At 39.0% G+C, this 17592-nt stretch overlaps 1 protein-coding gene across 8 annotated transcripts in view; it reads left to right on the top strand.

The window, feature by feature from the left end:
* The window catches only part of LOC140455186 (coiled-coil domain-containing protein 158-like), a 170074-nt gene that overhangs the window by 12294 nt on the left and 140188 nt on the right, over window positions 1-17592 (top strand). For all 8 annotated transcript variants that reach the window (XR_011952850.1, XM_072550158.1, XM_072550361.1 and 5 more), the window contains 3 exons: window positions 1680-1775; window positions 11735-11780; window positions 13590-13753. Coding sequence is in view for 7 of the 8 variants with exons in the window: in XM_072550158.1 (XP_072406259.1) it covers window positions 1680-1775; window positions 11735-11780; window positions 13590-13753 (306 nt within the window). In the remaining variant the exon portion in view is untranslated. The remainder of the gene's footprint in view (window positions 1-1679; window positions 1776-11734; window positions 11781-13589; window positions 13754-17592) is intronic.

The following is a 17592-nucleotide window of genomic DNA, read 5'->3' as shown; positions in this document are numbered from 1 at the left end:
TTTGGACTGTGGGAGGATACCAGAGCACCTGATGGAAACCCACGCAGACATGGGAAGAATATGTGGAGTTTGCATTGACAGTCACCTGAGGGTGGCATGAAACCTAGGTCCGTGGCTTTGTGTGGCAGCAGAGATAACCACTGAGCCACCGTACCACTCCCCAGCTGTAATATCATTAGGCTTTTACCACCTCACTTAGAGTGGCCAAATAATAACCTCTTAGCACCACTACTTGCCACATTGGAGAAAATGTGTGTGCCAGAAATGTATGAAGGAAACAATTAACTTAAATAAAATTGATCAACTTTATTTATTTTGATTTCCATAAATGTGATAAATCATCAATTTCTGGGGGCATAATAAGTTTCTTGTTATATGTTGCTGTGAATCACAAACTGATTATTCTTTGTTAACTATGTCATAATACCCCATCACAGCACTGTCACTGCAGCATCTCCTGAAGGTTTTTCCACTGTTGTCCAGCTGTGGTGGTAATAATATCTCTCTTGAATTTTTAATTCGGTTTCCATATACATATTCAATATATATTTTAAGTAATGAAACCAATAGACTTCGGCTTTACTTTTACTAATCTGTATCACTCGAAGCTCTTGATTTTTAAAGTTATCCTGTTGCTGCTCATTCTGCAGAGACACATAGGTTTGGATGTATTTTATTATCTAAATACCTTTCACTTAATTTTAAAATTAATTTACTTTGCATAATTTTAAATATTGACATTGATTTTATAAAATGTTTATTGGGTGAGCATATCAGTACTGTTGCACCTGTGTCAACAAATGGTTTATTTTGATGTACCGAACAGCCTGAATTGAAGTCCAGCGAAAGTGGGTCACTTTTTAGATTTGGTGGAGCAAAACCATCTTTAAAGTTTTTACTGCCATAGAACATGATTTAATCAAAATGTTTATTTCATCTAAGATTCTTTCATAGGTTGTAGTTCTTGGTTTTCTTCAAGAGGAGAAAGCTGCTATTAACTGTTGTCACTAACAAGAGTCTCTGGGCAGAATTCAAGGATAAAATGGTCGCTTTTGCTTATTTTCATAGGGCCTTAAGCTATAGGAGCAGAATTAGGTAATTTAGCCCATCAAATTCACTTCACTATTTGATCACAGCTGATATGTTTCTCAACTCTTCTGCTTTCTCACTGTAACTTTTGGTCCCCTTACTAATCAAAAAACTATCTATATCTCTTAAATATACTCAATAACTTGGCCTCCACAACCTTCTACTCAACTTTTAAACTATTCTTTTTAGGTCCGATTCTTTAGTATTCAATCTGTAAAATTGTGGGGCAATTTATTCATCAATATCGCTGTTAACTTGTGTTTTTGTGAACTTGCAATTGATTTAGTATAACAGTGAATATATTACCAAAATCTATTGTGGTACTGTTGTTGTCAGTTGTGAATTTTAAATCACATAGATGAAAGGAACATTTTTTTGCCATTGTTCTACAGTTGAAATGTTTCAATTGTGTTTCATGTAAAGTTGTCTTTAGAATGAGTGAATTAACGTAGTATGCTATTGCGAGAGTAAAACAAAAGCTGGTGACTGAACTGAATTTAAAAAGAGCAAAGGCATACTCGTATACTAAAGGATAACAAGAAAAAGTGAATATAACTGAATTTGTATTGACTTGTTATTTTTGTCACTAGGGGCTCGTGGACATTTTTCATCTACTGACCATCGGTCTTGTCAGTCAAGTCTGCATGCCTCAGAAGCTGGAAAAACACAATTTACATTGTGTAACTGTAAGTGGTTGGATTACTTGTAATGCTCTTTTATTTCTTGATTAATTTATTCAATGCAACACTAGCTGAATTTTAGAGGTTGCTTCTCCTGGCTTAGGAAGCTGGGCTCTTTTTGGGATACAAGTTCAGGATATGCGGTCATTCATTTTAGAACTGAGATGAGGAGAAATTTCTTCACTCAAAACATTGAATCCAGAATTCTTTGCCCCAGAAGGTTGTCATTTCTCCATCAATAAATGTATTTAAGGCTTAGACATGCAAATCTTTGGGCTGGAGGAAAGAAAGGGTTATGAAGAGTGACGAGGAAAGTGGAGTTGAAGCATTTTATCAATTTGATCGTATTTGAATTGCAGAGTTGGTACAGTCTGCTCCTGTATCCTGTGTTCTTGTCAATCTTTATAGTGGACAGAATGTGAAGAAAAGGGATTATCGGGTTTGATCTGTTGGTTTTTATTATAATGGTGGCATTCTTATCTGCAATTGATAATGTATACAAATATATGGTATGCCATTTTATAGTAAAGTTCATTTTTATGTGGATGAAGAGAGTACAATCTAAATTCAAATTCATTTCATTAACTAAATCTAGAATAAAAACATATGATAATGTAACTGTCATCAGAACTACCTGGTTCACTAATGTTTTTCCAAAGGAGGGAAATTTGCTGTCCATACCTCTTCATTCAGGGCTGTGATTTCAGACTCATAGCAATAAGCATCCTCAATGGCGATCACCAAGACTTTTCTAGTGGTGCCACTACTGACAGCTGCGTAAGTCCTGAAGGATATGTTTGCCAGACATGACCCCTGACAGGTGGTAAGGGAACCAACACGAGTGGAAAATATGCATAATATTGTCCTTACCAAGCAACTTGACACAGATTCATTTGTCAATGACCATTCTGATAGAGTTGACCACTGCAGAAGTAGTGATGCAATGAAGTCCCAGCTTAACACCTTCTGTCATATTGTGCAGCACTACTACTGAAGGAAGAGGTTCAGAAGAGAGCAAGTGACTCAAAACTAGGCATCCAATAATGTATTGAAATTGTATGCAGCTGCAATTTTGATTTCATGCTGTGGCATATCCCACACTCTTATCATTACCATGTAGCCATGGCACCACCCTGGTTCAATGATAAGTGCAAGTGCTGCTCCTGATGTGCAAACATACCTAAAAGTGAGTTGCTAATTTGATGGAAGTGCAACACAGGATGATATACATGCTAAACAGCACAGCAGCGTTCTACAGACAGTGAAGCAGTTTCGCAACCAATGACTTATGTCAAAACTCTACAGTCCCGTCACATTTAGTCCTGAATGGTGGCAGACAACAAAATATCTAATGGGGAGAAGGTTTTTAATATTTAGTCATTGTGGACCACAGCAAGTGAGTGGAAAAGATCAGGCATTTGCAACCATCTTCATGTAGAGGTACAGAGTATCCATCTTGGCTGTCTCCTGAAATTCCCAATATTATAACCAATTCAGTTCACTGCATGTAATCAAGAAACTGCTGAAGACACTGGTTTTGAGAGAACCTCTGGTCTCTCAACAGTTTTCCGGCTGTATTACTGAAGACTTGTGTTCCAATATGACGTATGTTTCTAACCAAGCTTCTCTGATGCAGCTACAAAACTGGCAACTACCACCAATGTGGAAAGTTACTCAGGACTATTCTGTTCACCAAAATTAGAATTATTTCAAATAAAGATTGAAAGAGCTACAGATGCTGTAAATCAGGAACAAAAACAGAAGTTGCTGGAAAAGGTCTGACAGCATCTGTGAACAGAAATTAGGGTTAGTTTTCAGTGACCCTTTCTCAGGGAGTAAACTGATCAGGTGGTAATCTCATCCTGTGCATATCCTTCTGTGTTGCGTTATTGGCAAGTTGGCAACTCATCTTTAGGTATATTTGGTGCTGCTCCTGACATGCATCTCTGCTTATCATTGAACCAGGCCTGGTGCCTTGGCTGAGGAAAAGTCACTGGATCCAAAACGTTAACTCTGATTTTTCTTCACAGATACTACCAGATCTGCTGAGCTTTTCCAGCAACTTCTGTTTTTGTTCTAGAATTAATCCAATCTGCCCACTTATCACCTGATTGGTTTACACTCAATCACTGGCACATTTGTGGCAGGTGTCAAAAGGAGCGTTCTCAAGTGGCACTTAAATACAACAAGAGCTTGCTGACTGATGCACAATTTAGGGGTCACTTGACTCCGGATCTCATTATAGTTTTGGTCAAAACCAGTGTCTTCACCAGTAAAACAGAATTCCAGGCATGAAACAAAAGTCTATTCTTGATCTCCATTCTTGGTTGGAGATTCTTGATGCCAGACTCAATAAAACTAAGTCAGTGAAAATCAGAATGAGGCAGCTGGCAATAACTTTCCACTGGCTGGAATCATACTTAGCATGATGGAACATGTTCATAGATGTCAGAAGCTAATGTCCAAGTTCAAACCATCTTCAGCAGTTACGTTTAATAACTTCTCTCCCTCTTAATGCAATAGGTAGGAATGTTCACTACACAGAATTCAATACCACTCACAACTCCTTGGACCGTGAAATAGTTCATGTCTCTGCTACCTAGGTCTCATTGCACATTTCAGCTGGGACTGTTAAATGAGAATTAATATACATGCCACTTGAGATTGCAAGAGAATCTAGCTGATATTCAGTGACATTTTCATCACTGACTCCCTGCTATCATAGATATTCTGCCATAACTAAGTCCTGTTTTTCCAAAGTGCCTCTCCCATCAATGTGGCACAAATCAGGGTTGTGATAGAATGCTCTCCATTGCATGATTGAGTGCAGCTTCATCAACACTCGTTGCTTGAAATCATCCAGGACAAAGCAGCTTAATTGATTGGCACCATATCAGCATTCAGGCCCTTCCACCATGGAGGCAGAATGTTGGTGATGAATACCATTACAAACTGTACAACTGCAACTCACAAGGCTTCTCTGACAGCATTTTTCAAAGCCTGATCTATGCCAGCTGGAAGGGGACAGACAGCAGCTGCAGATGAATATCACTGCCTATATGTTCCCTTGCAAGTAAAACACTATCCTGACTTGAACTATATCATAATTCCTAAACTGTTGCTGGGCCAAAATCCTGGAACTTCCTCCCAACAGCAGTGATCCCAGAAAGCAGCTTATCAAGACTTTGTCAAGAGCAACTCAGGTTGGGCAATAATGTTGGCCTTGCCACTTGCATCTATGTCTCATGAACAAATAAAATATGAACTATCACAACATGCAAGAGTGAAAACAAAGCCACTTCCCTCTGGTATCTACTTTCTTTGGCTTCTTCTCTGGAGTTTTCCTCTGTGGCAATACAACAGACCAATTTACATTCAGCATGTGGCAACTTTATTGTCAATTAACTACATGAACAGAAGCATAAAGAACTACTTCTTTATATAAATCTAGTCTATTATTACGTAAGTTAAATTGCTGTAACTTAGCCCAGTTGTTGACACTATTGTGTGTGTCTGGAATCACAATCATGCGTGTGGAAATATTTTCATTTAAGAATGTTGTATGAGCATATACCAACATGTGGTTGATTAGATAGTTGTCACCATCCCCCTTTTCTGATTGAGTCTACAGCACCTATTTGGTTTAAAGGGTTAGAGGAAAACCACTAGATAATCTGCTGTGGATAGATACCTTAAATAAGGTGTACTTTATTACATATCATGCTTACCTGGTCTGGACTATGTGACTACACCCATAGCAATGTGGTTGGCTCTTAACTGCCGTCTGGGATGGACAATAAAACTGGCCTAGTTTGCAATGCCCTCATCCTGTGAATGAATAAAATGAAATGATGGTAATACAAGTAACATAAGTAAGTCAGACATAGTTACTACATTGCTCTGTCCCTTTTGTAATTCAAACAGGATCTGCCTTTCTCTACTCGACTCGTTCTAGTCATCAGATTTGGCAGAGCTTAATGAGGCCTTTAGCATTCACCTTTTAAGAACTAATACCTTGTACACCACCTTCCCCCCAAGCTTTTCTCCAATAATCAACCTTTACAAATTTGTATACAAGTACGTTTACTACTACCTCATTTCCTCATATTGTTATCTGGAGGTTTCACAGTTCTTTCAGGATACATTCCCTTCAAAATTGGAAGATTAAGTCTTTAGCTTGAGGACATTTGACCTTGAACTGTTCATAGTCATTAACAGAATCTTAAGACTTTGTCATGTTACGTTCACCCTGATCAACTATTGATGAATGATTGGTCCACAAGATTACTGTAATTCTTCTGTTCAACTTCCTCAGCTATATGATCAATGCATGTTTGCTGGTGCACTGCCTCTTTAACAGCTGTCCCTTCCCTGTTATGGTCCAGCTGTTCTTGTGTGTCATTTATCATGCACAGTGATGTCTATGATCGTGGGCAGCTTATTATTTCCAGCACGATAGTTCCTTCTTGTATACGTGCTTATAGCCCTGTGGACTTCATTGCAAAGTCAACGCTTTTGGGAAGATAAGGAGATGAGTCTTCAGTTTTCTACCTTTCAGCAATTCTGATAGCGTTAAGCTACACTGGAATGAGGTGGACCAGTAATGTAACTACTCTGTATAAAACTCAGCATTTTTCTTCAAAGATGACTCGTCTATCTGGATCTCACACTTGGTTTCTCCATTCAACTGTGGGCATTTCAGCACATTTGAATAATTTTCAATTCCAGAATGAGCTGCAAATTGGATGAAAGATTTGTTACCAAACTGTGGTCCACTATCTAACACAACCACATCAAGGATCCCATATGTGGTGAATGTTTTAAGTAAGACCCTGAGAACTCCATCATTGGTCTTGGTATGTAACACTTGCACCTTTTGTCCACTGTTTTTCCACAGTTGATAGCAAAAAAGTAAGCGCAACTGTCAAACATTGATTTGTTCAAACTTGGAGGGAGTATCAAGCTTGCAATTCATGACAAGACATTAAATGGCTTTTCTCAAAGTGAATTGTTTAGATGACCAATTTCCCCTGGGGCATGCATTGGCTGTCTCTTTATTGCACCTTGTTCTGCCTCATTAATATGTATGTAGTAGTTATTTGATTTCTTTGGGTGAAGAAATGTCTCCACATCTCCATCTTAAATGGTCTACTCCAAATCCTCCAACTGTGTCCCCTGGTTCTGGATGCACTCCTCCATCAGGAACAGGATATCCTCCCTGCATCTACTCTGTCTAGTCCTGCTAGAATTCAATAAGTCTCTTGAGATTCCCCCCTCACTTATCTGAACTCCATCAAAAACAATCCTAACCTCATCAATCTCTCCTCACACGTCAGTCCCGCTATCCGCGGAATGAGTCCAGTAAACCTTAGCTGCGCTCCCTCAGAAAAGGAGACCAAAACTGCACACAATATTTCTAGATGTGGCCTCCTCAAGGCCATGTATAACTGCAATAACACATTCCAGCTCCTGACCTTGCAACCTATCACAATGAAGGCCAACATATCATTTGCTGCCTTTACCGCCTGTTGCACCTGCATGCTTACCTTCAGCGACTGGTGCACAGGGATGCCCAGGTCCTGCTACACACTCCCCTCTCCCAATTTCCACCCATTCAGGTAGTAATCCGTCTTGTTTTTGCTTCCAAAGTGAATAACCTTGCTTTTATCCAAATTATACTGCATCTGCCATTGATTTGCCCACTCGCCCAACCTGTCCAGATCATTCTGAAGGATCTCTGCATCCCCATCACAGTTCACCCTCCCACCCAACTTGGTATCATCTGCAAATTTTGAGATGTTACATTTTGATCCCTCATCCAAATCATTAATACATATTGTGAATAGCTGGGGTCCTAGCACTGATCCCTGTGGCACCCCACTAGTTACTGCCTGACAACTTGAAAAGGACCCATCACTTCCTACTCTTTGTTTTCTCTCAACCAACCAGTTTTCTATCTCAACAGACTTGCCCCAATCCCATGCACTTTAATCTTACACAATAATCTCTCTTTTATGTGGGAATTTGTCAAACACTTTCTGAAAGCCCAAATACAGATTTCAGTCCAAATGTTTATGAGCAATTTCAACAACAATTGTGTCTCTTGTGAACTCTAATTTCAAAGCTCCATATACACATGTTTTCACTAATCTGTAGATACTGGTAAGGAAACTATCTATGGATTCCTCACAAAGGATCCTCACAGTGTGGAAGCAGGCCATAGAGTCCACACCGACTCCCCGAGCAGTATCCCACCCTCTCCCTACAACACCTCCTTTTCCCGTGGGTAATCCACCTCGCCTGCACATCCCTGAACACTATGGGCAATTAAGCATTGCCAATTCACCTAAACTGCTTGTCTTTGGAGGGAGAGGAAACCTGAGCACGTGGAGGGAAACCCATGCAGAGGTAAGCGAGAACATGCAAATTCTGTTTACTTGTTCAGCTTTTTAGGTTAGATTAGATTACTTACAGTGTGGAAACAGGCCCTTCGGCCCAACAAGTCCACACCGCCCCGCCGAAGCGTAACCCACCCATACCCCTACATCTACATCTACATCTACATCTACAGATACCCCTTACCTAACACTACGGGCAATTTAGCATGGCCAATTCACCTGACCTGCACATCTTTGTGACTATGGGAGGAAACCGGAGCACCCGGAGGAAACCCACGCAGACACGGGAGAACGTGCAAACTCCACACAGTCAGTCGCCTGAGGCGGGAATTGAACCCGGGTCTCCGACGCTGTGAGGCAGCAGTGCTAACCACTGTGCCACCGTGCCGCCCACTAGGTTTGGAAGCAATTCTGCATCTTAACAATTATTTCCTCCAAGGTATCCATTTCAGTATTTTACTTGGCCCATATATCTGAAATTAAATCTTCCTCGCTATATTGTTTCTCCTGTTGTTTCTTCAGAATATGATTATTTATTTTTCTTACTGCAAAAATGAAAAGATTTAAAGTATTTCATTGCTGCTTCATTCCTGTTGCTTTAAATGCTTTCTGGATGCTTCAAGGAGTAATTGGGGGAAAACTGGAGCCATTGGGAATTGTTAGGAACACTGCTGATTGCTCATTCCAAACTGAAAGGCAGATAGTTGTAGTTGTTGGAGGTCAATCGTTTAAGTCACAGGACATCTGCACGAATTCTTCAGTTGCTTCATCAATGACTTTCGCTCCATTGTTGGGTCAGAAATGAGGATGCTTGCAGAATGACCAACACAATTTGTGACTCGTCAGACACTGAAGCAGCCTGTGTCGAAACATTGCAAGAGCTGGACAGCATCCAGGCTTGAGCTGATAATAGCAAGCAATGTTGGTGCTACTCAAGTGCCAGGAAATTCCCATCTCCGAAAGGCGAGAATCTAACTATTCTACTTGATATTCGTTGGCCTCACGGTAGTTTAATTCCTGACTGTATGAAGACCATGGCTATACTGAAGATGTGGTGGTGGTGGGAGAGGTTGGGGGGTGGGGGGTTTCTGTTCTGTGATTTGAGTGTTTATTGACCAATCAGTCTGGTTCTTTAAGACTTCATTCTTTATTTCTTCATACGGCTGGGTATAGAGCATCCGGAAGCAGGTTGTGTACTTCTGTATTCCTTGGAGCAGCTGCGCACATGGCTTAAAACAAAGACATTTTTATACTTTTCTTAAAGAAGGGTACAGGCCATGATCACACAGTACATTCAAACAATTACCAATCAATACACTATATTGCTTTATTTGACAGTTACGTGGTCCAATGATATTTCCTGGGAACCAACTTTGTTTTCTAACACTCAGGCCAGCTTTATCTACTATCCAAGCCATTGCACCTGCATAGGTCAGTTAGAATGGCCAGTAATGTCTTGTCTAGTAGAGTTATTTCTAGACTAGATAAGACATTACTGCCCATCCTAACTGTAAAGGGAGCATTGTTTTCTAATCTCTATTGAAGCAGACTGTGGTTAGTCAATTATGCAGCCATAGTAGAATTAGCAGTTAGTAACTTAAAAGCCATTTTATGCAGCTTTAGCAGAATTGTCCATTTTCAGCCTAGAAGCCATTTTGTCATGTTGTTTGAATCGAGAAGCCGTTTTATTCCACCTAAGTTATTAAGAAATCTGTTAAGTGGTTGTTCCTGACAAAAACTAGTTACCTCGGCCTGTATTCAGGTTTCAGATCCTCAATATGAATAGTCAGATGTTAGGAATTCTACACAAGTAACTCCCCTTTTATCTATTCAAAGCCTATTTGCCATCTGTAAGTCACCACATTTGGTGGTTTAGTGGACAGTGTAGAAGATTATCTAACATTACGAAAGGATCTTGTTCAATTGGATCAATGGACCGAAGAGTGGCAGGTGGAGTTTAATTTGGATAAATGCGGGGTATTGCATTTTGATAAAATAAACAAGAGCAGGACTTCAATCAAAAGTAGGGCATTATAGAACAGGGTGTTATAGAACAGAGAGAACTGGGTACAGGTCCATAATTTTTTTGAAGTTTGCGTCACATGTAGACAGGGTGTTGAAGAAGGCATTTAGCGTGCTTGCCTTTTATTGCTCTGATCTTTGAGGAGGAGTTTGGATCATCATGTTGTGGTTGTACTGGCTATTGGTAAGGCCTTTTCTGGAGTACTGTGTCCTTTTCTGGTTGCCCTGTTATGGGAAGGATATTAATACATTGGAAAGGGTTCAGAAGATATTTACCAGCATGTTGCCAGAAATGGGGAATTTGGGTTATAAGGAGAGGCTAGATATGCTGGGATGTTTTTCACTGGAGCATATGAGGTTAAAGGATGACCTTAGAGGTTTATAAAATCATGAGGGATATAGATGAGATGAATGGCTGGTGTTTTCTTTCCCTAGGGTTGGGGTTTTCGAGACTAGTGGGCATATTTTCAAGGTGAGAGGAGAAAGATCTTTTTAAGAAAAAAAGGACAATGGTTTGTATGTGGAATGAACCTCCAGAGGAAGTGGTGGATATGGGTACAGTTACAATTTCAAAAAGACATTTAGATAATTCGATGCATAAGAAATGTTTGGAGGGATATGGGCCAAGCGCAGACAGATGGGAGTAGTTAAGATTGGGATTATGGTCCATTTTGAAGGGTCTGTTTCTATGCTGCTAGAATTCTCCTGTGCCCTGAAAGAATGCAGATGCAACAACAATGAAAAATTGACACCATTCAGGATTAAATAGCCTGCTTGATTAGCACCCCATCCAATATCTTCACCCTTCATTCTCTTCATGAATTTTTGTTGCTGACTGTAGCCAACATGTAGCTGGGTAAATAGCTGCCTCCATCCACATTGTTTTCACTGGGCTGAATTGGTAAAGAGTGGTAGTTGGAAAAGAAGAGCCTCAAACAAGATGTAGTTTATTGCTTGTCAGCAATCATGTGCAAATTATTTTAGTAAGAAAGACATTTTGATATCCTAAGGTGTTCTGTCTTCAAACCAACCAAATCCTTATGATATCAACAGATTGAGTGGAGCTGAATTTTGTTGTAAGCATTAACCGTTTTTTTTATGTAGTAAAAGATCAAGGATACGTCAAAGACAGATGGAATTAGATGAAATTTAGGGGCAGTCAATCATAAATTCCAGCATAGAGTAAATGGGTTAAAAGGATTGTTCTGGTGATGTAGATTTGATCAATGTATATGATAGTGCCCAATTAATAATGTATCATTGTAATTTACTTTACAAATTTGCTCAGTAGCTGGAGACACAGTCAATCAGTAAGCTTATCCCTTTACCAGAGGACTTTGGTCCACTGAGTTTAATTTATATCTGTGTCAATCTGTGTTGTTTGTTCTCTGCATTGAAGTGGACTGTCTATGGAAGTGGCACAAAGATTTTCTTCGAACTTCATTTGAGAATTTAAGGAAATGCTGAAGTTTTCAAATACTTCATTTAAATGCAATTTGAGTTTCATCATCTTAATTTTGTGAATAATATGGTTGTCTTTTTCAGATATTTCTGATAGCAGAAGACCGAGCAAAAACTTAGAGAAATTGAGGTTAGTTTCAGGTTGACTTAATAAAGTGTATATATGGCTGGTTCTTATTTCATAATGTGACACTGAACTAAATGTTCTTCAGACAGTACATCACTTACAATTAGACTGAAGTGAAAAAGTTATAAGAAGTTGTTCTCATATTTAACAACCCCATCATAAACTAGAATATAAGACATTATTCTATGATCCACTGCCCACATTGTGAACTTGGATATTGTGGGTGGGTCATCTGTGAACTTTAATCTGTTAAAATACATGAACATAAATTGTGAAATATCACCTCTGATTTTCGAAGATGCACTTTTCAACTGGAACACCAAATGCAAGAGTCATTCCCCAAGTCTTTATGTAAGTTTGCTTTTGGACGCTAAGGAAGGGATTTTCTGATGCATTTAACACTGATTTCAAAGATACTGCATATTGTAGTTTTTTTCCCTCTCCCTGCCCACTGGTCAGAAGGATAACGATGAGGTGGGTTAATTAAGAGGGTCAGAAACATTTGAGTATAATGATAGTTAAGAGTCAAAATTAAAACAGTTTTTATAATGGATTTTGTTGACTTTTTTAACCATTGTAATCCTTCTGTTCCTCAACACCTTTTTATCATGAGTCAAATTGAGGTTGTTTCCATCAGTCAGTGGTAAATGGTAATTTACAAACATTTAGTTTCTCTGAGGCTATCTCACTGCGATGCATCTATTCATTAAATTCATTTTTTTTCCCCTCCGAATCATATTTAAAATTAAGTATTAGTTGAATGAGGAACAACTGCAGAATTGAGGTGACAGAAGATTCTAGGTGTTCCAAAGCATGAGTCACAAACTTAGTATGTAGCCACAGTGTGTAATTAAGAAGGCTAAGGCTAATGCAATGATATAGTTTGAGGGGAATTCAACATATAGTCAGATTCTACAACACAAAAAGAAGTCCTTCGGTTCATCGAGCATCTATCCCTTTCTAGTACTTGGCCCATAACTTTGTATTCCATGGGATTTTGAGTATTCTTCCAAATAGTTCTTGAGTGTCTTGAGGGTTCCTGTCTCTGTCACCCTTTTAGGTAATGGGTTCCAGATACTGCAATCTTCTAAGTGGAGGAGAGAAGAGGGGGGAGGTGGTGGGAGATATTCAAACCCTCTCTTAAACCATAAATCAGGGGGATAGCTTTAAATTATGACCCTCATCAAGGGGACATTATGTTTTGATTGTACAAGGTATTGTTGAGGTCATTGTTCGAATACCAAATGCACTTTTACTCTCATTATTTGATATACATTGAAGTAGCAAATGCAGCTACTTCATGACACTCTCAGGAAGGTTAGCCATGAGAGTTCTGTCCCACAGCTAATTACAGACCTTTGCAAATTGATCTCTAATTTGTGTGGAGTTGCAGTTCATAGGATATTTCTTCCTTGCTAGTCAATTTAAGCTTTAACGACAGTGCACTATGTTATACTGTTCCAATTTTTGAATACTTTCTGGAAGTATGCGCAAAATCTCAAAAATATTCTGTGTTCCTAATATGAGGAAAAATTATTTTGGATACATACTGGATTTTTGATTTCTGCCTGCTGTTAATGATGTGTGGAGAAATTCAAATTTAGCAAAGATCTGATCATCAATTCTCATCAGTTAGGCACAAGATAACCTTCAGTAAAATATTCCTGATTCCTCTTTAGGTGCTGCAGTTTATCATTGACTATTGTTTTGAGGTTGTTGATTGTAGCCAATGACAACATTGGCATATAGAATGTTTTCTAGTATCAAGAACAACTTTTTTTTTCTACTATTTATTTCTGCTCCTGCCTACAGGAAAGAACTAGAAAGACAGACAAAAGAAACAAAGATACTTCAGGAAGAAGTAGAGCTTGCTACCAAATTAACAATGGACAAATTCAACTGGAATTTCAATGAGGATGGAAGTTCCGATCACAATGAGTTCTCAACTAGCCCTAATGACAAGACAGAACCAGACAGTAAGTATTAGCTTATGTACTACACTCTCTGGAGATGAATTCATGATGCATTGTACAATTGTCATAAATTTCATACATATTCTTATCTGTGTGGTACCTTAACTCATTGTTTTCTGATGGACAAGATAGATCCTAAAGATAGAGCCATCTGAAAGGATGCTAGGAATTCATTGTAAATGTATAGAAAATGTTTTCTTGTTGATTTTCTCCATTGAAAAATACAGTTTATACCACAATGTCCACTTTGGTACCATCAAGGATTTATTCAAAATTCGTGTTGTTATTTTCTCCAATGACCCATGACTGTGCCAATTCCTGTCCTAACCTAAAATGACTGACAGGTTTTTCTCTCTCCGATTCTCTCCACATTGAAAATAAGTTCAGTTCTAAATGCCTTGATAACTTTTTGCTCGTGAGTCATGTAAAACCAAAATATTTTTGTATTGACAAAAATGTTGAGGAACTAATGTATTCATTTCCAGCCTTTCTAGTTAGGATATAGAGACCTTTTTTTACGTGATGATCACAGTTTATTTTGACAGCCTACTGGCAAACACTCTGCTTAAGAGACTGCAAGACCAAATTGAGAGCTCCTTATGGGTAGTGTTTGTCTCTTCTTCATGGGGTGATATTTTTCATTTGTTTATTTACGAAGTTTAGAGACCGTAACAAGCATATCCGTCCCTTCATCCTGCTACACCATTAAATTATGTCATGATCTAAGCTTCATTTGTCCACCTTAGCTTGCGGAACATAAAAACAATAATAGCTGTATAGCATGTTGAGCCTTCATTGCCATTCAATGCAATCCTGACTGACTATTTACCTCCATTTCACCTCCTTAGTCTGTCTCCATATAATGATTTCTGCCTAGAACATGCTCAGTGATTGAACTTCCACAATCCTATGTGGTCAAGACTTTCAAAATATTCCCTATCCCCTCATTGAAGGAATTCCTTTTTAGGTGGACTGAAATAACCTAGCCATAATTTTGAGATTATGACCCCACTCAGCAGGCAGAAGAAATATCTTGGCTACATCAATGTGGTACTCCCAAGGTCCATTCATGGCAGCGACTTCTTAAATTGTGACTTCCAGCACTGATCAACGTCAGCATTCCAACTGCCATGCAGAGAATGTCAGAGTCAGTTTAAAGGGAACACTGAATCCTAACCAAAGCGTTCTTTTAGTTTAAGAGTCTTCCAAATCAGGAGAATTTGTCTTGAAGTCTTCAAGTTGTTGAACCAAAAATGTTTAGGCCATCAGAATTGAGGTTACGTGAGCACACTGACAACGAAATTGTAAAACTGTCTTCACAGTTGAAGGAGAAGATATGGAGAAGAGTTAAAAATTTAGAGTTGGGATGGGAGTGAAGTACTGCATTCAATTCTGGTCTCCCTGCTATAGGAAACATGTTGTGAAACTTGAAAGGGTTCAGAAGAAATTTACAAGGATATTACCGGCGTTGGATGGTTTGAGCTATAGAGAGAGGTTGAATAGGCTGGGTCTCTGGAGTATCGGAGGCTGAGGGGGGTGACCTTTATAGAAGTTTATAAAATCATGAGAATGGGTAAGGTGAATAGCCAAGGCCTTTTTCCCAGGGTAGAGAAGTCCAGAACTAGAGGGCATAGGTTAAAGGTGAGAGAGGAATGATTTTATAAGGGACCCAAGACGCAACACTTTCATGCAGAGGGTGGTGCATGTATGGAATGAGCTGCCAGATGAAGTAGTGGAGGCTGGTACAGTTACAACATTTAAAAGGCATCTGGATGAATAGGAAAGGCTTAAGGGGAGAGGGGCCAAATGCTGGCAAACAGGACTCTTTTATTTAGGATATCTGTTCAGCATGAACAAGTTGAACCAAGGGGGTCTTTTCCTGTGTTGCACAACTCTTGACTCTATGAAATGAGTCTGGAATTGAGTGAAAGGATAGTGTTAGAAAACAAGTGAACATGTGTTTTAATGCTGTATGAAGACTTTTTGTAACTGTCACTCATAGATACCTATTTTTAGCTTTTGCTTTACCTTTGAGTAATAAACTTGCATTCTTTTGTTTAGAAAAAGCATTTGTAGCCTTGTGTGAGTATGTTTTAAGTGACCAATCACTATGGTAACCAACTGAAAAAAGTGTATAATTTATAAAGCCAGGTGTCCTTCTGAACCGATCAAACTTGCCCAGTATTACTACCAATTGGTACAGGGCAATACCAATTGCTTGCCTAATTGTTTGCTACACTTACATGTCTGAATGTTCTGTGTTCTCTCTCTCTCCCTCCCTCCCTCAAATAGTGCGGTTCCACTTTTACAGGAACCTTTCCAGAATGTATAGAATTATGCAAGGTAGCACCAATGCATCCACTCTCTCGCCACCACCTTCAACACTTGGAAAAGAAGTAAAGCTGGTCCAGTGGATTTGCAATTTTAAAAATAGAATTTGCTTCCTCTTTATTAGTACTAATTTCATTTAGTTCCTCAGTTTTGTAGGTTTTTAGGTTCATATAATATAATATTTCTGGGAGATTTTCTGTAAAGATAGAGAAAATGTAACTTCAGTTTCGCCACTATTTCCCTGTGCTATAAAATAAATTCTGTTCCCACCTGTTATGGGTTCCACGTTTGTCCTTGGCCAACTTTTTTTCTTTTTCCACACATCTAAATCTTCCTTATGACTCTATATCCCTTGCTAATACAGCTTAACAAAAATCACTCAGTTCTGTTCTTGTATAGTACATTTTTAATAAAAACAAAATGTTTGAAGTACCTCTCTATAGGTGACCGGATTAAACTCTAACCTATCTTCAAGAATATTACTCCTTCCTTACTTTAAGCATACTGTGACTCTGTAGATGTCCATTTATGAGATGTGACTGAAACCTTGGTCAAACAAAGTTCTCAGCTACTTTCTTACAACAGAGACAAATTGATGCAATGATTTAGAGTTATGGAGTAGGACCAAAGTAGTTGAATTACTTACTTGCCAAGGTAGAACCGAATGAGATGGGAATTTACTGAAGGTCAAATGAGAGGGAGAAGCTGTAATCTGATGTAATGTTATTGCAGTTGAGTAAAGGTAACTACTAAGACATAAGGGTGGAGCTGCCAGAGTTGAAAGGGTACCCTAGCAGGGAAAGGCTATGGCAGGGGTTTCTGGGAGTAATTGGAAGGCAGAAGGAAGAAGAAACACACTAAGGGGAGAATGTGGCAACTATAGTTAACAAGAGAAGTCAGGGACAGCATAAAAACAAATGATATAACGTGCACTGTGGTGAAGATTATTGGGAAACCAGAAGTTTGGGGAGACTTTAAAATCCAGCAGAGGACAACGAAAAAGTCAATCAGGGAGGAATGAAACCGAAGTGTAAGTTAACTCTTAATAGAAAAGAAGGTTGCAAGAGTTTTTATAGATATTTAAAAGATAAGAGAAGTGAGGCTAGAGTGAACATTGAAATGCTGGAAAATGAGGCTAATGAGTACTAATGGGGAGCAAAGAAATGGCAGAGATACTTTGTATCAGTTTTCATAGTAGAAGACACCAGTGGTATACCAGAGAGTTGGGAGCAGATGTGAGTGTCGAGGCCATCACTAAGGAGAAGGTATTGGGGAAGCTGTGGATAAATCACCCAAACCAGATGGATTACACCCCAACGTTCTGAAGGAAATAGCTGAGGAGATTATGGAGGCATTAGTGGTGATCTTTCACTGATCACTGGAATTGGGGAGGGTCCCAGATGACTGACAAATGGCTAATGTAACACCCCTGTTCAAGAAGGGAGGAAGGCAGAAGGCAGGAAACAATACCCTGGTTTGCCTGACCTTGGTCATTAATTTAGATTTTAGAA

The sequence above is a fragment of the Chiloscyllium punctatum genome, chromosome 1 (genome assembly GCF_047496795.1).
Source record: "Chiloscyllium punctatum isolate Juve2018m chromosome 1, sChiPun1.3, whole genome shotgun sequence".
NCBI classification, from domain to species: domain Eukaryota; kingdom Metazoa; phylum Chordata; class Chondrichthyes; order Orectolobiformes; family Hemiscylliidae; genus Chiloscyllium; species Chiloscyllium punctatum.
This window is presented reverse-complemented; position numbering and strand designations above follow the sequence as displayed.